Source organism: Corvus cornix, chromosome 5 (assembly GCF_000738735.6).
Source record: "Corvus cornix cornix isolate S_Up_H32 chromosome 5, ASM73873v5, whole genome shotgun sequence".
Taxonomy (NCBI): Eukaryota; Metazoa; Chordata; class Aves; order Passeriformes; family Corvidae; genus Corvus; species Corvus cornix.
This window is the reverse complement of record NC_046335.1, coordinates 10,624,922-10,650,635: the sequence shown is the minus strand read 5'-3', so window position 1 is coordinate 10,650,635 and position 25,714 is coordinate 10,624,922. Positions and strand designations below refer to the sequence as shown.

General features: G+C 39.4%; 1 protein-coding gene across 1 annotated transcript in view; it reads left to right on the top strand.

Annotated features, from left to right (window-relative positions):
• Window positions 1–218: 218 nt before the first annotated feature.
• WDR20 (WD repeat domain 20) overlaps window positions 219–25,714 on the top strand; it is a 45,566-nt gene continuing 20,070 nt past the window's right edge. Inside the window, exon 1 of the mRNA XM_039552958.1 lies at window positions 219–515. Coding sequence (XP_039408892.1) covers window positions 294–515 — 222 coding nt within the window. The 5' untranslated portion in view covers window positions 219–293. The remainder of the gene's footprint in view (window positions 516–25,714) is intronic.

Here is a 25,714-nt window from a genome sequence, read left to right as displayed (position 1 = left end):
GGTTGCCCACGGTGCCCCACTGCGCTCCCTCCCTGCCCGACCCACCCGGGCACTCTGTGAGGGCCGCCCCCCCCGGCCTCCAGCCACGCCCCTTTCCCCGCCCCCCGGCGCGCGGGCCCGGCGCGCGCGCAGCCGCGCCAGTAAACAGGCCCCCGCGGGCCCCGCCCCCTCGCACCGCCCCCGCGCGCAGGGGCCGCGCGCGCGCCGGCGGCTGCGCAGTGTCGGCACATCCGGGCACTGGCCAGGATGAGCGCTCCTTTCCAAGATGGCGGGCGGAGGGAGGTGGGAAGGAGATGAACGAGATTAAGACCCAGTTCACCACCCGGGAGGGGCTGTACAAGCTGCTGAGCCACTCGGAGTACAGCCGGCCTAACCGCGTGCCCTTCAACTCGCAGGGCTCAAACCCCGTCCGCGTCTCCTTCGTCAACGTCAACGACCAGAGCGGCAACGGGGACCGGCTCTGCTTCAATGTGGGCCGGGAGCTCTACTTCTACATCTACAAGGGGGTCCGCAAGGTACCGGGGCTCCCCCGCCGGGATGGGGCGGGGAGTGGCGGGGGCTCCGCGTCGCCCGCCTGCCGGGGTGCGGGAGCCCCAGGGCCGCGGGGCCGCGCCGGGGGCGGGGGGCAGAGGCCGCCCCGCCGGGCCGCCCCTCCCTCGCTGTCCTCCCTCCCCGCCGCCGTGGGGCTGGCGGCTCCTCGGCTCCAGCCGATCTCCCGATTAACCAGGTAGCGGCTGGGGAGGGGGAGAGCAGGCCTGGGCCGAGGGCGGTGTGAGGGCATCGGCGCTGGGTCGGTGCTTGGGGCTGCTCCAGATACGGTGTCACCGACGGGAGTTGTGTGTGTGGGCCCTGTGCAGGGATGCGATCTCTTGGGCCCTCCTTGTCGTGCGGGAATGAGGGTTGGCTTTTCCTCCCTGGGCCTCCTTCACCTACTGCTTCAGGTCAGAATTTGCTGGACACACTAATGCCTGTTGTGATTATGGTGGTGTTAAATCCCTGCTTCCAGGATCTTTGTAGCTGTGGCTGCATGGCTGAAGCATTCGCTGCAGTTTTAGGCCTTTGTTGTGACTTGGAAATGTGGGTTGATTTTAGGATTGTTTCTAAATGGGAGCGGTGCAATGAGATTAGTCTTAAATATCAGATAATTGACAGAGAGAGTTGCTTTTGCAGGAAAGATTGATGTGCTTGAGAGAGAGAGACTCCTTACCTGTCGTTATTGGATGCAGGACAGTGCATGCATTTGATCTCTCAGGTCACCATATTTATGAACAAACCCTGGATTTTATGAGATTCGGAGAACAATTCTGAATTTGTCATCCTAGGTGAACGAATGTCACTCTCAATAGACATAAACACAGATATGAATGTCAGCTTTCTGTTTTGTTTCAAATAGTGGGTGTTCATTATTTTACATGCTTGGGTCTCAGCTGCCATCATGTGAGTACCTTGAAATCTTCCTGCTCTTAGCCAACCATTCCACATGGGATGAGTGCGCAGAGTGCTAGAGACTCACACAAGGCAGTGCAGGAAGCTCGTGGATAACAAGGAATTATACCTGATTCTGCTGTGTCCTAGGGTAGTGCCCCTCACACTCTTCCTTTATATGAAATGTCAGCACCAGCAGGAGTTTTAAATCTGTATGGTTATTTGTTGAATGTGACCTAACAGATCTGATATGTCCTGTATAATTATATGGAAAAGTGTGTCTGTGTGTAGTTTAGTTTCACCCTTTAATGAATTTTAATAATTTAGTTATGTTTCAATTAGTGCTTGGACAATGGCTTCTTTAAGCATACTAGGAGTATTTAGTGTCAAACAGTATTTGCTATTTACAAGTAGTTGCTATCTTTACAAGGTATCCTGAGGAGCAATATCTCTGAAAATCTACATCCTATATTATTGCCATGGTTGGGTTCTGCTGTGTTTGTTTGTTCCGTGCAAAGTAGCTGCAGAGTTTTCTCAGCTCACAGAGCGAGCCTTTATGTAGTTTAGTAATGGTACATGTGATTCTTGCAAGTTCTCTTAGTCATCTCTTGCCACACTTCTGAAAAATAAAGATCTAAACCCTGGAACTTCGTTGAAAATAAGGAACGGAATAATTATATCAAATTACAAAAATCTCTTTGAGCTGAGTATTTGGATATTTTTTCAGATGCCAAAAGCTACTGGTATGATACACAGTAACTGAGAAGTTTGAGTTTGTGAACTCATGAGCTCTGAGGCATTTGTACCTGTTACAGTGTGAAATGCTTTTTTCTCTGAATTGAATAAAACATACACATTGTTAGGAAAGAATTCATCTCAATAACCTTTTACAGTATTAACTATCTAAAATAATACTGTATATTCTATATGTGTAATATATTAGTAAAGTGAACCTAAAGAAAGCTGAACTAGATTGACTCACTCTAAGGGAAGTGCTTTAAATGAGAATGGGAAGATGGTCTGTCTAAAATCTGCAATACTTGCTGCTTTGGAATTTATTTTGAAACTTCAGTTGGAAGCAACTGTTTTGTCTATGTATGAACGTGAAACAGGAACAGGCTGACAGTCTTGTCAACTGATTATGTAAACTTTTCAGAATCAAAAGTTCTGTCTTGTGGCTATCATAAAGGGGAGAGAGCTATTGTTACCTCAATGGACAGGATGTAATTCTGCCTTAAACTGGGCAGATTATCACATTCTGTGTTCCTTCCTGTTCCTGGGAGCAGGATGGGGAGAGGGACTTGACCTGTTTAAGACCAACCTATCTGTGCTCCTCTGCATAACACAGATGCTGATAACTTCAGTTTTAGTTGTTAGCTCATAATTATTTAAGTCTCCCTTAAAAAAATTTCCCTGATTACTTTTAAGATTATGATTTTCATTCTGGCTAAATCATATTACAGTATCGAGTTGTATTTAATGAAGCTATGCTGTGTGAATATATCAGCTAACTATGTATGATTTTATCTTTTTTTTTTCTTTTTTTTTCCCCATTTTTTTAAAAAGAATTTTTAAACACTTCTTTTCTGGATGGAAAAATGCTATATTTTTCTTAAAATGAGTGAAAAAACTACCAGGACTGTATTTTAAGTGACTGTGTCTGTTAGGTACTGAAATAACCCATTGCAGATCAGTACACATCAAGGAAGAGTAGCACTTAAGCCATGAATGACACTTCAGAATAAACAATGTAATACGGAGTCAAAGATACCACTTGGGAGGATATTTCTTGACATCAGTAGTGCTAATCTTTCTTCTTTTAGTTTCCCTTAAATCCTAAATGCATTGTGAATGTTATGTCTGGTTTCTAAATCACCTTTTTAAGTGAACTGCTGATGTGTGTGTTGTGTTTAGGAGATTTAATTTATATAAAGAAAAATGTTTCCAGGTAACCTTGATCCTTCTTCCAGGACACTTGGTGGAGAAGTTAGATCTGGCATCCAGGACAATGATGTGGAGTTTGTCTATTCATACTCAAATCATGAAGGTTTGTAGAGAGACAGGAGTTTTGGACAGCATTTCAAGCTGTCTCTAGAGACTTTTCAAAGCAAAAAGGTATTTTCTCCCAACTTCGTTCTTCAACTCTTTAAGAAGGAAGCTGAGATTTTACTGTTTAGTGTTTCGATGTTACTACTAAATTTTACTATTGTCGTGAAATGGACATGGTCCTGTAGTTTAGTAAGAAATTAAACTGTGATGGAATGAGATGTGGTTGCTTTACTTAGATAAGTATGTAATTGTTCTTAACTGCTCTGAGTGTCAGTGGGCTTTCCTCTTCAGTCCTCCATTACTTTGGCTGTAAGATTAGATGTGTGCAATGATCTCTTATTAACCAGAAAGGGTAAATTTTCATGAACTCAACTGATCTAGTGACAGCTGTAAATGATGGACTGGCAGTATAGGATCCTCTTGGCGGTGTGCTCCTATCTCCTTGTCTTTGGCAGTGCTCAGCCTCTGGGTGAGCTAGTTCAGCTTGCTAAACCAGCAGCAAAGTACTTGCAGTTTTTCTGGGTAGATTTTCTCTTGTTTTGGTGAGTTGAATGGTGTCATCTTGGGGTTGATTATTAGCAGGTACTGTGACAGCAAGGAAAGGGTTGGAGGGGCACGACCCCCTTCAGTGGCCTGGACTGTCTGCTTGGATCCACTGCCTTATGAGGTCTCTCCTGAATAAAGCCTCTGCTTCAGCCTTAAGTCAGTTTTGGAATGATCTGTTCCTAAGGGATTGTTGACTTAATTTTGATTAAGAGAGTTACAGGTGTTAAAGAAGGCTTTTCCTGATATTTTAGGCATTTCCCTCTTCATGGAGTGAAAAGACAAAAAATTATAACGTAATAATTCAAAAATTGTTCAAATTATGATGCTATGATGCTCTGGGTAAGTTGCTTTTTCCTGCAGCCCCTAATCAGGAGTGAGGGCTGTTACTTGACTTTTTTTATGAGACAGTCTTGAAGTACTTAAATATGGTTTGTGGCTAGCTTTGCAAAATGATTTATTAGTTGATTCATTAGACTGGAAAAGGAGAGTGCTATATCATCTTCCTTGCCTTAGGAATGACTAACAAGACAAGGCTTTCCAGATTGCTGCTGACATTAACTATCAAGTCCTTTTCCCTTCCTACTTCCTGCAAGGAAGCTTGTGCGTTTTCCTTATAGAAGTTGTGTGTGTGATGATGTGTTATTCTCTACATGTTGTAAAAGTTTGTGGGGAAATTAAGCTGCATCTGTCATTGCAACACAAGTACATATTAGCAGTAGTGTTGCATGGTTCACAGTCCTAATTTTTATGTAATATATCAGCAAGTTAATCTGAATGTATAGTTTAGCTTATTACATGACATAAAACCTTTTGCATTGTAGTTAAATTCTGGCTACCTACTCTTTGGTAACGTGTGGCAGACTTCCTTAACATTGGTCATTTCATTTTCTGAAATCACCTTGTTGCAAGAAGAGGCTTTGTCTTTAGTTTGACTTTTTTCTTGCAGCTACCTAAAGCAGCAGTCTGTTAATAACTACGAAATATTATAGTATGTTGCAGTAGTGTTGGATTAGAAACATACATAGGTGAGAAGCACAGGTTGATGGAGGCATGGAGGGCAGAATTTGTTGACTGTCGTTTTAAGCTTAGACTTAAGCGTCTTGGAAATTATATTTGTACTAGGATGAAAATAATCTTGTATCTCAACTTTTTTTATTGAGAGTTGGCATATTGGTAGTCCCTGCTTATCAGTAAAAAGACTGAAGTACAGGATTCCTTCTTTTGCAGTTCTCAAAATTACCTTTTTTTATGTCTGGCTTGATTTGTTGTGCAGTTCAGTGTTATCCTTGGTGGTGACTTTCATTCTATAGTCTGTTCACCTGGGAACTTGTTGCAGTGACAGAATGATAATGGGTGATATTTGTCACTGTGCTTAATATATTGCTGACAAGAGCAGGGCGAGGCAGTTCTGTGTTGGAAGCTGGGATGTGTGGAGAAAACCATCATGTTTTCTCAGGATGTGGTGGGAATGTGAATTAATATTACTGTATTCTTAGCGATCACTAAGCTGTGTCAGGCCCCTGAAAACGATGTACATTTAAATAGCATATATGAGCTATAAAAATACTGAGGTTTGTAAGGATCTTGGAAGATACAGTAGTTCTGAAGCAGAGGGAAGTATACCTACATCTTAGTCACCAGTTCTTAAACTTGCAGTAATGAGAATTCCACAGTTTCCTTCAATAACTTTTTTTGGTGTTTCTTCTCTTTCTTCTTCCTTCAATATCTGACTAAACTTCTTGTTCAGGGAAAAACAAACGTGAAAGCAAACCAGGCTGAACAGAGTTAATTTACTGTGGACATAGAGGACAGTTGACTATTGCCTTTGGCTTTTGCATATTTAAAAACTTGTTAATTTGTCCTTTCAGTTTTCCTAAGGTAAATAAATCCAGCTCTTTAAACCATTCTTTTCGGATTGTGAGTTCAAATGTTTCATTGCTCTCCTCTGTTGGCTTCTGTTGTCTTGCATTTGTGGTACTTAAACTAGACCCAGTGCTTGCACTGTGACTGCAGTACAGAGCAAGGCAGAATGGTTGCTGCTGTGTCTGTCTTCTAATATTCTTGCTAACATATTGAATAATGTTGACATTTTTGAATCCTGCTTATAGTGATGACTCACTTGGGTTGTTTCTTATCATATTGCTGCTTTTCTCCATTTTTATCCATGCCTTGATTTTTGTTGATGTTTATAAATGCCATGTAGCATTTTCATTGAATTTTGCTCTATTAAGATTATTAGAGAGTGGTTTTATTTCCAATTCTGTGCTGCATAATGCAAAAAATCCTTCAAGTCTTGATGTTATTCACGAATTTGATGCGTACTCTCATCCATTAATGAAAATCTCTCATAGAAGAGAAATCCAGCCATGTGTTGGATTTGCTGCTGACATTTCACATTTTTCAGGTGTGTTGGATGTGACTCTATTCTGTCCCTTCTTAAAAGGGTGTTGTAGATTTCTTTTTTTCAAGAAATCCCTTAATTTCTTGCTGAATTTTTTTTCTTCTCTTTGTGGGGGATAATAGTTGTTATATTGGGACTGGACTAGCCAGTCTCATGGAGGTATTGTTGCTAGATCAGTAATACTTTACCTCTTGATCTGTGATTGTGAAGGTATTTGAGAGCCTCTTGGACGTTTGTTTCAGGTGTTTAATGGGTGGATATATTTACCACTTTGAGCTTTGTGATGTAGGTAGATTCTTTCTTTCTTAATTCTAGCTGGGCTGTACTAGGGACTGACAGACACGTTACAAAATACTCTGTAGACTTTTCCGAAGGGTAGAATTTTTAGTAATGCTTTTTTTTCAACAACACTGCTGAAGGAAACAGTGAAGAGTTAATGTAGAATTACAGATGTGTAGGTAGCTTTCAGTGTTTAATTTTGTTATTAGGCTTATGTAGAGCAACTAGGAGTAAGATAAAAAGACTATAAAGCTGCTTTAAAATGACAGTTACACTGTTAAATGTTTCTTGCTCTGGAGGAAGATGAAATGTCTATGGTTGACAGAGCTTGCAAGATGATTTTTATGTAAGAAGTGGTATTAGTCTGTAGTGCTTTTTCTTGTTCTAGTCTGTGCTTCAAGCCCATATCACAACTGTTTGACTTCAGTGAGCTCTTGCTCTGTGTTCACTGAAGGATTGCTCTCTGAGGTAACAGTTCATTTGTCTATGACTGCTTGTTTGGCTGGCATGTTTGACAGTGAGTGCTGGGCTATGCTGGCCAAACCCCTATGTTGGGATGCAGTATTTTATAGGCAGGGAACTTTTGTGTGTGTCTTTGCTTGGGGTTTTTTTTGCCATAGCAGTTATAATTTTGGAGGTTTTGTTTTGTATTGAAGTGCATTTATGGTAATATTGTACTTACATGAATTCAGTTGGGGAAATTTAGGTTAGCGTAAAGCCAATAATCGTGGCACTTATTCTTTGCATATTGACAAAATTTTAGTCATAATGCTTCACAGATGCGAAGAGGGGTCATTTGTAACAAACACTTCTGTGCCTGTGGTGAGTTTTATGGGCCAGCTTTGTCAGAATATTTATAAAAGTGTTGTGCTATGTGCTTAAATTACAAGGAGTTTGCATTATATGTTGGCATCTGGGAGTCTGCAAAACAGTTAAAATAGTTAACTGTTAATAGTTAAAATGTACATTGAAGGTGCCTCACACTCTAATTAAAGGCTGCCTAGACCCACCTCTGAGAGGATTGCCAGCCATAATTGTCTTGTTTGACATTCTAGATTCAAATTTAATGCCCTAGTTTGAAGTATTATTGTAGTTTTCTGGCTAAAAGGAACCATCTGAAGTACTTTCCTGTGAAGGACATGTACCCAAAGGCCACTTGCTATCCAGTTGGCATGACTATGAGTTGACACACTTGGACAAATGACTATTTGAAAGTGGTGTCATTTAGTGCAAAAATAGTGCCTAATATTTCCATTATCTGTCCTCTTAGAAGGCTTAAGGAAAAGAAACCGCAACATTAAATGTGCTATACTTTAAGTAATAATATTTGGTTGTGTCTTTCTGGGAAATAGAGTATTTTTCCTTCCTTACATCACCCCACTTTGCGGCCCAAGCAGCCCATTTTTTAGCATCTACATCCCACCCATTTCTTGCCCCTGAAAACAAAGCAGCTGCTGTTGCCTGTTGGGCTCCTGTTGAGCAGCTGTTGGTGCAGTGTTTGCAGCCCCCTGCTCTTTGTGGGCAGGACCACCAGCTGCTGCATTTGAAACCTTTCCAGTGGCAGTGTTGTAATTTGCATTGGGATTTCTTGTGCGTTATTCAGTCCAGCTGTTCATAATGGAATGATAGATCTCTAATAGATACTTCCTGCAAATTGATTTCAGTTTTGGTTTACCAGCTATATTCGTTCTTTAATTTCCTGAGTTAATCATAATGTTTACATGTGGTTGTAATGGTAAAAAAATAATATTTATAATTTTTTATTATTACTTTTTAACTCCATGTGGGATTGGAAGGTGACTGTATTAAGTTGTTCATTTAATAGCATATAATTTTTGTACAGCTAGAGATTGTGAAGTGCTATGTCAGACAAAATACTAGTCTAAGCAAGAAATTTAACTTAGGAATATGCTGGTGTAGGGAGAAAACATTGTGTGTTGTAAACAAACTCCATTATCCCCAGTTTCCTAGTAATTAAAAAAAAAAATTATTTAGCAGGAGTTTTCGATATATTTTTTCAGGGAAGTGATATCATGTGAAAGTTGGAGAGGACTCAAGTTTATGGTTTTAATGCTCTCTTTCAGCTAAAGAAAGGGGGAGCAATGACAACAGGAGAGAGAATGGATACCAATATGCATTGAACTGTGTGTTAAAAACCCACAAGTCTGGTGAAAGAAATTATTTAAACAAGGCCTTAAGGACACTTTAGCCTGCCCAGGGCTACAGTCAAGGGGATAACTGTCAATCTGAGTAACAGAAATGTCTTCTTTTCCTAACTTAAAAACATAACAAATACAGAATCCTAAAAGTTGTAGTCTCATCCTGTTTTAACTGTGGCAGTTTATTTCTAAGGATTTTTTGTATGGTTCTTCTAAGACTTCTACAAAGGTTTTTTTCAGGTTTTCTTGGTATTTGAGGTGGGTATTGGAGCATGACCGTGATACATGTTTGAAGCTATCATTGAAATGAAATTTTGGCACAAGTTGTAAAGGATTTTTTTTGTTGTTGTCTTGATTTTTCTGGTTTTCTATTGGTAACTGTCAGTATTATAGAAAAATAATTTTGCAATGATTTGTTTTTTAAGTCATGTTACTAAGATTTAAATTATAGTCTAGTTGTTCAGATTTGCATATTTTAGTGGTTTGAATGGCAAATACTACCTCATAACATCAACTTAATACTGTATTGTGAAGCCGTAGATGAAGGCTTAGTGTGCATTTTTCTTCAGATTTTTGCCTTTCTTGCAGAACAGCAAACAGTTGGATTTCTTTTTCAGACTTTATTTTTAAATGAAAGTATTTGTAGAGATTGCTTTTCTTTAGCCTTTTTAATAAGAGAGTGGGCCAGAGACCTTCAATAGCTACCTGTTTGCACTTAAGGTGTCAAGAGGGTCTGTCTTTAAAAAATAATTTATGGGGACAGGAATAGTTGCATGGTTAGGCAAATACCACTTTTGAAATTTGATATCATATACTGCCAAATGCAGTATTTCTTATGTGTTTTGCAGCCCATTTTGCATTGTCATTTTGTGTCAGTTCGAATTATTACTTTACTGTCCATAAATAACTAAAGAAGAATTTTTTTAAAGTGTGCCTGTTCAGTGTGGTATATTGATCCAGGAGATTCTTTCTCAAAGGAGACTTTCAGAAATACAGGGTGCAGCTTGTAAAAGGAAGATGCTTGTGTTGACTAGAGAATTATTGCTATTTAATAGCATTAGCTGTATATCTCAACATGTGACTTCAAGAAATGTCTTGCTGTTATTTCAGTGTGAACTTATGCTCCCTCCCTTCTAAAGGTAACTGTCCAGTTACATTCTCATCAGTTTAACACACGGGATGGCCTCTCCTGCCTTCAGCAGTGGAACTGTGGTCCCTTGTACAGAATAACTTCTGTCTGTGTGTCATGAACTGTTTGCCAACACCTTCAGAGTTTTAAGATGCTGTTCCAGGTGACGTTTCTGACCTAACAGCATTGGCAGAATAACTTCTGTGCCAATGAAGTGACTGTTCAAGTGTAGTTCTGTGTTTTAGCCAAAATGCTGCCTCTGTAAATTCACGAGATGGAACTGGGATGGTTAAGCGTGGGCACATGTTAGCACTTCTAAATCAGAAAGATGGGGCAAGCAACTGTTCTGAAGAACTCAAATGCCCAGGTTAAGCTGCCTCTAGTGATGCTCAAGGTGATCCATGCTTCTCATTTTTAGAGTGACAAAGTACATGTTACCAGTGAACTGCTGCAGCAGTCCAGTGGCAGCTTGCTCAGCTGCTCTAGGTGCTGCTCTTTAAGATCTCTGTTCCCTGTGAACAGTAGGTAACACCTTGTATTGGCTTTGTGTGGCCAGGTTTTGGGGGCTTCTGTTAGAAGCTGCTGTGAGAAGCCTGGGATGGACCTGCTGCTGGCCAAGGCTGAGCCAATCAGGAATGGAAGTAACACCTCTGTGATAATATATTTAAGGAGAGAAAAGTTATTGTGTGGATGTATTTGCAGCCAGAGAAGAGCAAGGTGAGACTATGTGAGACGGATAGCTCTGCGGACACCAAGGTCAGTGCAGAAGGAGGGGCAGGAGGTGCTCCAGGTGCCAGAGCTGAGATTCCCCTGCAGCACGTGGTGAAAACCATGGCTATACAGGCTGTGCCCCTGCAGCCCATGGAGGGCCACAGGGATACAGGGATCCACTTGCAGCCTGTGGAGCAGATGTACATCAGAGCAGGTGGATACCTGAGAGGCTGTGAACCTGTGGGAAGCCCAGGCTGGAGCAGGTTCCTGGCAGAGACCTGTGAACCCATGGAGGGAGGAGCCCATGTAGAGCATGTTCCTGGTAGGACTTGGGACTCATGCTGGAGTAGGCTGTGCCTGAAGGAGTCAGATTGGAAAGGTTCATGGAGAACTCCGTCCTGTGGGAGGGACTCCATGCTAGAGCAGGGGAAGGACTCCTCTCCCTGAGCAGTGCCAGGAACAACATGTGATGAACTGACCATAACCCCTATTCCCTGTCTCCCTGTGTCACTGGGGAGGAGGTGGAGCTAGGAAGAAGGGAGGAGTGGGGAGAGGGTAGTTTTAAGGTTTGTTTTTACTTTTCATTATCCTGCTCTGATTTTGTTAGTAATAAGTTCAGTTAATTTCCCCAAGTTGAGTCTGTTTTGCCTGTGACAGTAATAGGTGAGTGATCTCTCCTGGTCCTTATCTCCACTCATGAACCTTTCACTATATTGTTTTCTCCTCCGTTTGGTTGGGGAGGGGAGTGATAGGGCATCTTTGGTGGGTGTTGGCATCCAGCCAGGGTCAACCCACCACACGCGTTCTGCGAAAACATGTTGGACTGGCATTGACCTGGTTGATCTGTATGTTGTGTTTTGTTAATCCTAAACTGATAGAGGCATTGTGTGTACATAAGAGAGAGCCAGAGGGGTATGCTGGTAAGATCAGGGCCTGGAGAAGCCCAGTCTTTGAAGGCTAGAAAAGGCTTTTGCTGTGCTTTCTCTTCACTCATCTGGGAACCCTTTCTTCATTTCTATCTCCTCTGGTTAGTAGGCGTCTTGCAGTTGCGGCACTTGCAGTGCAAATTGATATAAAGGAGAGTTTTGATTTGGACAGTGTGCTGACATCAGGTGGTTAAAGATACAATTATTTTTGACAGCAGAGCTCCCTAGCATGCCTGGTATTAGTATGCCCATATCAGTGGGTGGGACGATTTAATAGCTGGGCTATGTTATGTGTCCTGACGCAGTCTCCTGGGAGGACCTTCAACAAAACGCCTGACGTGGGCAGTGGCCCCTCAGTGGGCAGCACTGTGTCTGTGAGGTCTGTTGGTGACAATAGACAGTCTGATCACTCCCTCCTCCGCTTGAGACAAAAATCAGCCAGAGGAAGGAGACTGTTGTGTGACCATTTGGTACGTGGAATACTTTTGGCCCTTTGAAGGTAATTTTTAAAGACAATCATTAATAGCAGGCAAAAGGTTGTGGGATTTTTCCACATGATATCTATACCAGTGAAACTGCTAACACTTATTATTACTTAAAATATCTTAATACTTTGCTTACTTTAAAAGAAATATTTTTATTGAGAAAGCTAGTGCCTGCATTTGGAACATACTGCCTTTTGTTCTAAAAATTCTGAAGGAGGATTCAGCTTTGCAGACTGGGTTATATCCCAGAACTTGTACACATGGGATTGTGGGAAATCAGAGTTCGTTGTATTTGTTTTTGGGGTTTCGTCCTTGATACTTGTTTTCTAGTAGCTGTGCTTGTTTTGCAGCACTTTTCATCTTGTTGGGCAGGCTTGTAATGAAAGGTCTTCAGCCCCAGAAGGAAGATGCATCTTAAATTGACAACTGCAGGACAATAGTTAGAGCAAGTATGTTATTTCATCTGTCTGTTACTGTGTATGACCACAAAAAGCATAAACCAATGGGCCTCATCCTGGTTTTGGAACACAGGTTATACATTTGCTCAGTATTTTATTCACGTAACTTCTGTGGGACTGTTCTGGTGCTCTTAGGATAAGAGCCAGCTCTATCTTATTTTTAGTACTGAAGTAATTAGGGCTTTCTTCTAGTAATATTTTCTTAACATGCTGCAACATGATGGAATTATGGGCTTGATAAAAGCACTGTATCAAAAATGTCCCAGATTCCTGTAGGGCTTGCAAAATCCAGCAGTAGCCAGAAGAGACGTAATTTGGACTTGCTGGACAGACATGACAGTGTTGCATTTGACTTCTATTGAGCTTTGTAATGAAGAATTATAAATTGATTAGCAATTAACTGCTACAGTGAAGTAAGTTTCTATAGCAACAGGACAATGCAGGGTACAATTATTCAGACTGGTTTCCTTAGCAGATATTTTTTTCTTGCACGCACAGAGTTTACACTGTTGGACTAAAACATTGTTTTGTTATAGCAACGGATAATCCTCAGCTTTTGCTGCTGTTGCCTTTTAATTTTTTTTTTTTTTTTCTTTCCTAAAGAGATAACTTTTCCTCTTGTGAGCTGAAAAGGGAATGGGGGAAACTTTCTGAGATAGATAGCAGTGTGGTAGACTGGTGGGAACTCAACCTGCAACTGTTTACCTGTATGTTATTAGTATAATGAATGGAGTTATATTGAATATATTGTTATGCAGTATGAATTTCTATTTCAATTTTTCATGTTGACAAGTCTACATGAAACTGAACCTGCTCGAATTTAATAATAATGGTGATCATATAATAGCTTGCAAATTTCAAGGAAATCAATTTAGATAAGTTGTAATGCTGATTCCCTGAATCAGCCAGACTTTTTTTTATTTGTTTTTTTTGCGTTTAAAGTCTCTGTATTTGTTTTTTGGTTTCAATACTTCTGAATACCTTTAAAGAGAGGAATATTATACTTTAAGCTTCACTCTTAAAATCAGAAAACATTAGGGTTTTGTCAAGGGACTGCAGGCATTTGGGGTGTTTTGCCACAGAACACTCTCATAAAGCCCACTTTTAAGTGTTACTATATTTTGATCTTTTTAAAGTTAGAGGAAATGGAATTTGAACAACTTCAGTGGTGAAGCTACAGCAGTCTTGTTTTTTTAACGGAACACTTAGTTTTGTGTTAAGTGTTTTAAAGATACCTCAGATGTCTGATCACTTGAAAGAAAAAACAAAAGCACTTTTTGCTTTTGTCAGTCAGCCTCAATGTTTGCAGTTGATAGGTGTGCATGTATTGCACAAGTGCATTTTCCCAATATTGTCACAAAACCATACCAATGTTTTAGAAAAGAAAAAACAGGATTCAAAGGTAAAGTGAAAGTAAAGGCTTTGAAGGTGTGACTGACTAGAGCACTGGTCCAACAGGTCAGGTAACTTGTGTGTGCATGGGAAGGAGGTGATCAACTCAGAGATGATGATACCATTAAGTCATGCAATGTTTCCAGTTTGTTCCATGTTTTGGGTGCCATCTAAAAGTAGTCTGCCAGCTCTTAATAATAACTTAAATAAGTGTTGCCTTTAACAGGTATGATTTTTTAACCAGTTTTGCTTGCAGAGCTGGGCCAATTTAAACAATTTCTCAGTGAAAGTAACTTACTAAGTGTTTAATAAGTATTGCAGCTGAGTATGTGAACTGAATGAGAGCAGCTGTTGAATTGTGCCAGTGTGTGGTTTTACTTGGAATCCATTTGCTATTTACATACCTATTTTCCTTATTTTAATTTGTTTCTTATATCTAGTACATGTATTCTTATCTCTCTTAAGCTCATCTGAATCATGCCTCACTCAGCGTTAAAAACAGGTGAGAAAGGACTGATTATAAGTGTAGGCAACAGTGTGACTAGACTGTAGGAGTAGAAGGAAATAAAGGGATACACTGGAAAATAAGGAGCAAGAAGGAGATCAGAAAAGTAACTATTACTTTTTTGACTTTAGAGCAATGAATCTGTTAAAGGTACTAAATTGCAACTATTGAGAAGTGAATTATAGTTAACTAAGCATAAATATTGAGACTTGCAGAACTTAATTATGAAGTGATAAAGGAAAGAGATAATTGTTACAGTACACTTCATTTTCTCAGTTCCTCAAAAGTGAAGAGACTAAAATGTGTGCTTCAGTGCCTTCCAGTCTTTACAGAAGGTGACATGTTCTTTACACAGCTTGTGACAGTCCATAAGTAGTATTCCAGCATGAACTTTATTTAGTGCCTGTGAATATTTGGAATGCTCTGTGCTATTCTGGAATCAGTTGCTTTTTAATTCACTCTATTCCTAACAGTGAAAATTTCTGCTAAAAACCTTCTGACTGCCTTTGGCTCAGCAACAGGCAGGTATTTTCGTAAGGCTTATCCTGGATTGTATTCAGACAGAGAAAAACATGCAGGAGTGCTATTTAACACATACCCCACCACAACAACAACAACTACAAAAATCCCTTTTCAGTTTTAGCTCTTGAAATTCAGACATTGTAGACTTCTGTGTTAGGGTTGGGTTTGTTATTTTGCTGAAAGTAAAACATTGTCTCCCCGTGGTGGGAAAACATTAATGTATAATGTGTATATATAGACAGCTTTATATGAAGTTCAGGTGCTCAGCCTTTCTAGTGTAACACTTTGATAGTAAGGGAGAGTTGTAACTTACTAAGTTCATGTCCTTGCATGAAGTAGAAATTTAGATCCATGTAATAGATATTTAAAAAGAGGGAATTTTAGAACTTGGAAATTCTGTTACAAAATGTTGAGAGAATTAAAAGCTTAGTTCTTTATATCCGAGACAACCATTGGGAAGAGACTTTCAAGCTGAGGTCTTCTAGGAGTGGTTTTGGAAATAATTTAATTGATGACACTGATACAGAGAAGCAAGACCATGTACATGATACTTATAATAACTTTGGGAGGCATCACTGTTCATAATCAGAGTTACTTTATAAGGAGAAACGAGCTGATACCACAACCATAGATGAAATGAAAATTCATTGAAAAAATGCACAGGGAATTTTTGCTTCAGCAATAAAACTTTGAAAAGATGATAACCATAGTGTAGTGTTGATTACAAGCTGAGCCGGCTTGTGATACAGCTGTTGAAGGCTGGAGGAGATAAATGCAATTCAAAGATGTATCAAATGAGGTTTACCAATTGAAATAAAGAATGTCTTTAGTGCCATTGTACTAGGCATTGAGAAGATGGCTTTAGTATTGTATGAAATTCTGGTTGCTTGTGTTGAGGGTGATTTTTAACTCCTTCTACTAAAACAGGATAGTGTCTAATACAAAACAGGAGAAAGGAGTGTGTGATTTTAATTTTCTGAGCCCAGCAGTCAGTAAATATCCTTTTAGTCTCATTAAAAGGAAGAAGAGAGGAAAGAAGGGAGAGAATAAATAATACAAAACCTTCCCTGGATGTATGAGACATTACCAGATCTCCCACAAATCCCAATCATGCAAAATTTACTATTAATTTAGAAGGATCCTGCTTTTTGACCAGCCCTGCTGTAAGCAGTTAGTAATAGTTGAACTGCAGAATGAAAATACTGCGGCGTGATAGGCTGCAGACCCTAAGGGAAGTACAGAGTAAGTTTTACCAAGAGACAGAATGTTTCCACCAGAAGCCTCTTAGGGCTGAGCCAGATGAACAGAGTGAAGAAAATTTATTTTTAGTGATACAAATCCAGCTCTCTGTGTGGTACCCAGTGAGGCCACCTTACTGGCTTTCACATCAGGAGAGGAAATGACTGTAAGAGACTGAGGAGCTGGAGGCAGTAATGTTTAGTGAAAAAATGGATGTACAGCTCACTTGGCAGATGTCATGGAAAGAGCAGGAGATGTTTAGTGGTAACTAAATGGATGCTAGAGTATCTCAGTAGTTTTGAGGGGAAGCTTTAGGAGGGGATTTTGTATTTTGTGTATTCTTGGAGGTGGTTTTCTATATTCTGAGTCTCCATTTGTATAGCAGGCATTGAAGGTCAGAACTATTTCATCCTGTCTTTAACCATGAGAAGAGTAAAGGATGATATTTTCTGAACTGTAACATCAGGTAATGCTGTGTGCAGTAATTGATTACAAAAAGAGGTGACCGGGCAGTCCTTACCTTTTTTTTTAAATTCCTGTGGTGTAGTGAGACTGAAAATGATGACCAGTAAGCCTGCTTTTTTTTCCGGTTTTCCTAATCTGTTTTTTACTTTTATATAAAATTTTACTATGCTGAGGTATTTGATAGGTTTTACAGGAATTGGAAAAGATTCTGTGTGCTTAAAACATGTTTTCTCATGATTCTATTTGAGAGAAATGTTTGAAGAAAGATCTTTCTTCAAAATGGAAACTAAAAGGAGCAAGCAGCTGTGCTTTGGCTTTGCCCTGCTAGTGTTAATCCTAGAACTTCAAGTTAGCCAGTTACCTGGCCCCTCTTGCACTGGAACAGAACAGTTTTCCACCAAGGGAACAAGCTTTAATGCAGGAAACAGTCTTTCTCATTCAAATGTACTCTTGGAGCAAATTTTCCTTTCTGATGTGCATTCAAACTCTTCATTCACAGGGGAGAAAGTAGTGTCAGATAGAGACTGCTGTTCTAGTGTAGCTCCTTATAAATTGAATATACTCCTTTCCTCATATCTGAGTGCATTCTCTTTATTTGGTAGCTTTTTATGTACATCTTTGGCAGAGAAGTTTCCCTGTTACCCAGCCATTTTAAACAACAGCAAAAATCCTTTAAGGTTTGTAGTATACGGTGGTTCTCCAGTATGAGAATGGCTGCTTCACTCTTTGGAGTACTTTAGGATGTTAATGTATCTTGATCAATATGCAATGCTAAACAGTTAAATGGAATTTCAAATAGAGGCTCAGGCTGCTTGGTTACCATGGCAGACACAGTAGGAAATTCATGCCAAAGTTTGGAAACTAAGATACACAAAAGAAAACTTATAAACGGAAATAATCACTTTGGAGAGCAAATATACTTGTTTATATTTTATTAGAGTCTGCTTCCCAAAGTATACAGTTTTAAAATCCTATTTTATCAAGCAAATCTTAATTGCCAGTCCAGAGTTTTGCACAAAGGAGGCAATATTTGCAAGCAGGGAAGAGTGAGATTCTTTGTTGGCTTGCCCTCTAACTGTAAGAGCATTGAGTGAATAGAGTAGCCTCTTGGAGACAGAGGAATTGAATTGCTTAAGTACTGTAATCAAGGTTGACATATTTTCAGTGTACACTGCCTTGTTTCACAGATGACTCAGATACACTCGTCTCTCTAAAATTTGTCTGTGTTAGTGACTGTATGTATGTTAGATCATATATGTATGACATGTATATATATGATCTCTATATATTTAATGGTTTGTCTATGTTCCTGGTTGCATATATATCCTTTAATTACTTGTGTATGTTGAAGATCTTGCCATATTTAGTTCACTTTCCCACAGCTGTCTTAAGGCTTGCTACCTGTAACCAAGATCTATATGTGACTATTTTATTGGGGTGATTTTCAGTTTGATAGGTTCCCTGTGTAATTAGCTGTCTGTGAACACAATATTTGGGACTGCAGTCCTGTCAGGGTGTTGTGGCAAAATCTGATCCTGTTGCATGTGACTTGCTGTACAGTTTTCCATAGGTGTAGTCACATGCAAATCATGCAGTTATTTTTCTCTTTCTGAATGTAAATTAGTATGTCTATTTCCATGTATCTTCTCCAAAGTCTTATCCCCCAAAGGGGAAGCTGTTGCACAGAAAGGCCAATCTGTGGCTTGAGGGAGATGTTACTTTTAAAGACTTCCTGAAGATCGAGGTTAGAGCTCGAGTTGGGCATTGCAATTATGAGCACCTACCCTAACATGTGACTCTACCTTATCACTTTATGCATTGCATAACCTGGATTGGAGATTATGGTAGACAGTTGGAGGCTCAGGGAAAGCAGTTTAGGTTATTATTAAGAAACTATGATGAATTTGCCTCTGTCTTTATTATACACGGTCTCTTGGGAAGGGAGGCTTGATGTCATTATAACTGGGAAGTAGTGGTACTGGAACACGAAATGTTGGAGGTGATGGAACAAACAGTTTATTAAATGGTGTTCAGGAGTTCTTGTTGTTAACAGTAACTGTTATATTGAATTACAGGTTAGTCTGCTTTTTGCTGACCTCTTTTAGAAGGACTTACTGAGCACTTTATAATTAAAACAAAAGTAGAACGTGAAAACATCTGGAAGATTATACTAGGGCTTAACTCAAAGGAAAATAAGAATTTGGAGGCCACAGGAAGAGAAGAATTGTGCCACTGATTAGCCACAGTAAATAAAACTGTTTCATCCCACTAAGTTTAACATATGGTAATTTATAGTTCTATGGTAGATCTGTAACTTCAGGAAAAGAAGTAAAAGGGGAAAAGCAGCAGAAGTGGAAAGTGGACTGATGTGACTGACTAACTGGCAAGAGGCAACTGTAGGAAACTTGGGAGATGCAGCTAGGCTACTTGAATGTATGTGTTCCCACTAACCTCTTGGTAGCATGCAGTGGAGGAAGATACTTGAGTCAGTTTGGAGGCACTACACAAAAAGAGGGGATTGATGTTGGTGATTGACTTAACTGATCAGTACTTGAGTTCTAATAAATATTTAAGAAATGGAATGGAGAAGAATGTTAGAAACAAGAATTGAATAAATCATATTGCATTGTATAAATCAGTAGGTCCATCTCTTCATACAGGTCTATAAAAGTGTATTATTACAGAGCTACTTAGAGAAGTGGTAAAAATTGTGACATCTGAAAACTTTTGTGTAAATACTGAGGACAGGACTGCTTATTCTAGTAATCAGTGTAAGTGCTATGTATATAAGGAATGTTAGACATCATTGTCTCTTCCTGGGTACAAGACTGTGTTCAGCAAAAATCAGAGGGGAACAAAATTTGGAACTGACACTTTTTTCCACGTGTTAACTTACCAGGGTACCTTGCTTCGATTGTATAAGTGAATAATGAACAGGAAGTGGGAGTTAAAATCTGGCAATATTTGCAATTCCATACAATAGTTAATGCAAAAAAAAAAAAATTCCGTAAGGGTTATTAAACTTCCGTATTTGCAATTTAAATGGCTTCATGAAAGAAATCTAGGATGGACAATATTCCATTAATGCAGCTGACTTCGTGAGTTTACTTCTGGAACATGTATCTACCACTGTTGAAGAAATGGTAATGGAGTAAAAAGTCGCAGAGAAGAAGTCCAGTTTGGGGTCCATGATTATGAAGTATGTATTTGCTATGACTTGTTAAATCTGTGTCTTAATTTTTAAGCCAGTGAGGGGGAGATCAGTATAAAATATGACCTGTCACCCATGGTTTTTAAATAGCCCTGAGAGATCGTTATTTTGAACTTAAAACTGCACAATGAGATCTCTTTCTTACATATGTTCTTAAAAAGAGCTGAGTAGGGGGAGAAGAGGAGGAAGGTGTCTGCATCACATGCACAACATACGTGATTCTGAATTAGGTTTCTGCTGGAGAGGTTTTTATCCAGCAGGCTGAGTTACAGTTGAGGAAAAAAAGACCAGGCACTGGGGAGAGACAATAATGCTGATATCACAGCTTCTTCTCCCTTCTTCCTATTAAAAAGAAGGCAACTAATTGCTTAAACCAAAATAGAACATCTAATTCAGTTCATGTCTGTTGGGAATGTGTGATACAGTGACTTTATTCAGAGTTGTTTGAGTTTAACCAGTCTGTTTACAGATTTAGTGTGACCAAACACATAACACTGGAGTCATAGTCTCAATTTTTATCTGAGTTGATCATGTCATTAACTGGCACCCGCAATGAGGGGAACTTTGCAAAAGGAACTGTGGATACCTCTTTTGTTAGCTCTTCTTCAGTATAGGTTTCTGAGGGATTGTTTAGAGGCTCAAGAGCAAGTTAAAGCTCATACATTCTTTTTGTCTCGTAGTAAAGCAGTGTTGTGTAAAGTGTGTAATTTTAAGTGCTTTTAGTGAGCAAAGGGAGCAGGTTTTCTTCTGCAGGTGTAATAAATAATTAACTTTGTTAAATATGGAGAAAGAAACACCTTTTGAAAAGTTACAGTGTTACATCACTTGCCTGAACCTTAGTGGTTTCATTATAGTGCAGCTGAAGATTGCTGGAGTTGCTTAAAGTGCTTCCAGTCGACTTTGTGCAGTGGGCAAGCTGTTGGGTTTCTTTTGGAGATGCTAAGCTCTCAGACCTTCTCAGGACTGACCAGGACAGGCTCAGGAGAGCTGTGTCATGATCAGTTCATTAGAACAATTTGGGTCTGACCTGGCTCTTTGAACAGCACTGTCCCAAGTTGTGTTTTGGTCTTCCACTCAAAAGAAGCAGTGTCAGCATGGGTGAAAATTTTACCAAGTGAGTAACGCCTTGAATTGAAGATGCATGAAGTTTCTAAAGGAACAGCTTCAGGGACTTCAGACCTCTGTTGGGTTGTGACAGGTGGAAGCAACAGCAGCATCTGTGCTCAGAAGACAGAGGGATTTTTGTGTGGAGGGGTTCAAAACCTTGTTTCAACATCCCTTAGCCTTCCTGGCCTGCAGTAGTTCAAATGTGTTAATATTCCTGTACTGTTTTAGTTCCCTTTGCTCAGTCTTGTAAACAAAGGGTAAATTGATGCTGTATACACCTGTGAAGTGAATGGGGACTTGCAAACAATTTTTTTTTCTTTTTGAGTGTGCTGTTCTGGGGTTTTGAACACTTTTTAAAAATAAAAATATGTACTTTTTTTAGAATTATTGGTAGACTAGTGCTTTCACCTTAGACGACTTCCAAAAGAATGTGCTGATCTATACTGTAACCACAGAAATGTTTTGGTTTATAGCCTTACTAAAATGGAGTTAACATTGTTATGGTATGCTGTAAATCAAACAGTCCTTTATGTGTGTTCTTTATGGTGTTCACATCTACTTTCTTGATCTTGCCAATTATATAACCATCAGTTCAGTTAATAGGACATAGATTTATTTCAAACCAGTGCATGCTCTTTGCTCTGTTTGAGTGCTTAGAGTAATTCTTCTGGAAACAGAATATGATTATTTTATTGGATCCTTCAGAAAACTGCACTGATCTCTGCCTAAATATGGATTTATGTCCAGTTATCTGGATTAGAGCTTTTCTCTAAATGTAAGTGGTCATAGTTGTCAGCTGTATGAATAAATGCTTAAATCTTGTTAAGTAATGTTTTTCTCCTTTCAAAAGTCACGTGTGTGTCGTATGGCCCCAAGTGGGAATTAAATCTAGAAGGGAGAAGAATATCAAGTAGCTTCCCAAATTTGCAAGCAGCTTTGTACAAAATTGATCTTTAAGACTTTGTTATGGATGATTTGTGTGGCAGACTTGAAAAAAATTAGGTTAAATAAAATTACTTGGTGTCCGTGTTTTACTAGCAGAGCTGTTCTTACAGAGTATCCTAGAAACTATCACATGCCTTAAGTGTTCCTGTTCAGCATTTAATCAAGTGCTTTGTAACTTGTAAAAAACCTTCTGCAAAGATATAGGAACCCATTTATGAGGAACAGTACTGCGAGTGGCAAGCTATTGATGCTTCAATTCATGGAGTTGAAAGATCAGCTAAATTTTAAATGCAGAACTAAAAATAATATTTTTATTGATGTTTAGAAATGTGACTTTAATATAAAGCAGGTGCATTGAATGCAGTATAAAGACCTAAAATTTCCTTACCATTAATGGCTTTGCAAGGCTCAGGAGACATTTAAAACTACTCTGTGTACACACACAACACCTATTATGCAACCCTTGAAACTAAGCACATCACTCAGGTATGGAAAAAGCAGCTCTTATTTATTTAAGAAACTATCCTTACATTTAAGAAACCTATTGTCGCTATAAATAGGGCAACTTTACAAATGGTGATTGTCTACTGGCTTTTTATTGAATCCTGAAGAGAATTCTAAATTTTTATTTTCTTTTTGCTTTCTAAGTGAAAGATGAGAAGCTTTTAAACCATTTTTTCTGGGGGGCTTCTGAAGTGAACTTGTGTTGACTTGTACACTACCTGAAAGGTTTGTGAATAGGAAGGGATGCTGGAACTGATGTGAGTTCTTGTCAGACTTTAAACTTTTTGCTGAGAAAGCCAAGTCAGCAGTCTGTCAGCTTACGTGCAGTTATATTTGTAGAAGCCAGTTTGCTACTGACAGGCTGTGGCACTGTCAGCTGCACTGAAGAGTGTTTTGTTAGGGCTTTATACTTGCAGGAAGTGTTGCCTGTTGTGTATTTTATACAAACTAAGCAGAACTCTTGCCCTACATCAGTGGTTTTTATAGGGAAGGACAACCAACTTGTTCCTGGAGATTTTTTTGCTTCCTGAAGTGCCTTTAAGATGCAAACCAGACCTGTTAAGTAAGCTGGGAGTGGCCCTGTTGCTGCTGCTTTGGTTGATCCTAAGCTTAGGATTCCAGGGCTATTCAGGTTGGAAGGGACCTCTGAGAGTCTCCAGTCTAACCTGGCCAAAGCAGGGTCAGCTGTGAGATCAGACCAGCTTGAAACAACAGTAATGTAACTACAAATTATTCTGTTGCTAATATTAAGTGATCTGTATTTGGGATATAAAACCAAAAAATCTGGAAATCTACTCCTTTGGTAATAAAGTAATTAGAGAAATTTCCAGTGTGAAGTATTGACGCTGGTATTTCTGGCAGAAATTTGTGTACAGAAACAAGGAACAGAGTTGGCCAGAAAATTCTACAGAATTATTCCACTTTCTTGTGTTCCTCAGCGTTCTCTGTCCTTCGTCTAGCTCTGCAGGAAGGAGAGACATGGAGGAAAAATAAACAAGTTTAGTTTTCCTTGTCCTTGCTAATGCAGTGAGCAAGTCAGGTAGGGCTCTGTCCTGTTCACAGGAGAATCTGTAAAGCAAAGGGCTGCAGCAAGGGTTGCCTTGCCTCTTTTTTCAGCTAAGTTTTAAAGCGCATCTGTGAAGTTCAAAGAAATTCACTTAGTAATAATTCTAAGAGTTGATTTCTTCTGTTACTTGTACAGCATTATAGCAAGCACAGCTTTCTCAAATTGTTCTGTTTCTAGACCAGAGACCAGAAAATCTCTGACCAGCAACGTGTGGAAGAGATAGCAGGTTACAGGCAATCAGTTGTGAATTCCAAGCTCCAGAAATACTGAGGAAATTGTTTTCAAAAGTACATCATCTTGGTTCTGTGTCTTCTCTTTTGTTGTGCACTAGAGCTGTACATACATAGCCAATCTGTAATCTGCTGTTCAAGATCAATTAATTCTCTGGACAAGAGAGATTTTCTTAAGAGGATTTTTTGGGAGTAAAATTTCTATTAAATGTTTGCCTTCAATATTCTCAATCTCACAGCTATGACCCATTGAAAGCCAGTCTCCTGGCAAATGTAGTATTAAATACTATTAAGTATCTAAAGGAAACCTTTAATGAATACAGTTGAAATTACCTGAAATAAACTAATAAAGTAATTAATTTAATGTCTTGGCAATGTTTTCAGCTTGGAAAGAATTGTAACATATATGACACATTTCATTCAAGTAAAATTGCAGAAAGCTGCAAATATAAGTTAGGAAAAGAAAAGATACAGTAAGAAATAACAGCTGTCAAGGAGTGTGATTAAATGCTGACTTAAAATAATGTGATTCACTGTTTAGGCAATCTTATTATGGAAGCTCGAAGTCTAGGATCAATAAAATAAATTTTGGATAGATATTAATCTTTGGCTTTGACCTTAGAATTACATGCAGCTACAGAACCAAGGTTATTGATGTCCATCCGAATCAGACATCAGAATCTGAATACTTAGGTATTTGCTTCAGACTAAGTTACCTGTTTTTGGTTGGGTTTTTTCTGCCATTTTCTTCTTAATGTTTGTGCAGTTAAAGCTGTGATTAATATGTTCCATTTGACTGCCCTTCTACTGGAAGTCATGAATCCAGGGTGAATAGGCTACTGTTAGACTGTTAGATGATTTTTTTCCCCTCCCTCCCTCCTCAGCAGAGTGGCAGTAATTTTGCTAAAATAGTGTGCTGTGAGAATTAACTAAATGAGACTAGGAAGTTCCCCAAACAGTTACATGGCTCATGTTTTATTTCTAGAGTATGTATTCATCACAAAAACCTAAATGTTCAGTTTTTCTTCTGTGAGTGTGAGGTTCTCTTAAGGTAGAGTTTTAATCTGTCCAGAGACAGGACTTGGAAGCTGTTGATGCCCAAGGAATACCAGTTTTGTTCAGCTGTGTCACTGGCACTCTACAGGTGTGCGAGGTTCCTGTTGTTGCCTAAAAACTGTTATTCCTTGTCCCTTTGCCCGGGGGGTATTTGCAGTACCCGCTGTTTGTTGGAAGGAACAGACTTTTAGCACAGGTATCAGTTGGCCAAGGTGCCAGTACCAGAGCCTTGATTAGCTGGGATATACTTCAAGGCTTGTACAGGTAAGGGATGATGGTCTTGATTCCTTCCCTTGCATCAGCTGCCCCATTCTGCTTTCAGTCATGATTACTGAAAGTGTTGCTCTCATCATGAATCATCCACAATTGAGTAAGTTTTCAAAGTGGACAGGCTGGAATAGTGCTGAGTGTTTTTCAGAAGAAAATTTTAAAGGCATTGGGACAGGAAGTGTGCAAATAGCTTGCTGCCAGCTGCCATGGTGAGGGTGCCTGCCCTGTGCTTTTAGCCTCCATGTCTGGCAACACTTAGTCCCAAGATCTTTCTGGGTTTTTTTAAAGTACATCACCATTCTTCTAAGAGGGGGGCAGTTCATATCACCTTGTTCAGTAAAGAGCATCAAATCCTAGGATTTGACAGTTTTTTATGGACTCAGATCTCATGTAAAAGCTTTTCTCTTGAGAATCACATCTTGCACAAAATAGCAAATGGGCTTAGTGGTGAGCTAATGAAACGCTGAGTCCCAGGCAAGATTGAATTTTATGAGTAAGCACTTTTCTTGTTTATAGCAAAATCCGATAGCAACCTTCAACCATGCAGAAATAAAGAAAATGTCTCCTAGTTCCTGTGCCCATTGATTCTACTCTCTTTCAACTAAGAGAGATCTAGACCAAAGCAGTACTTCAG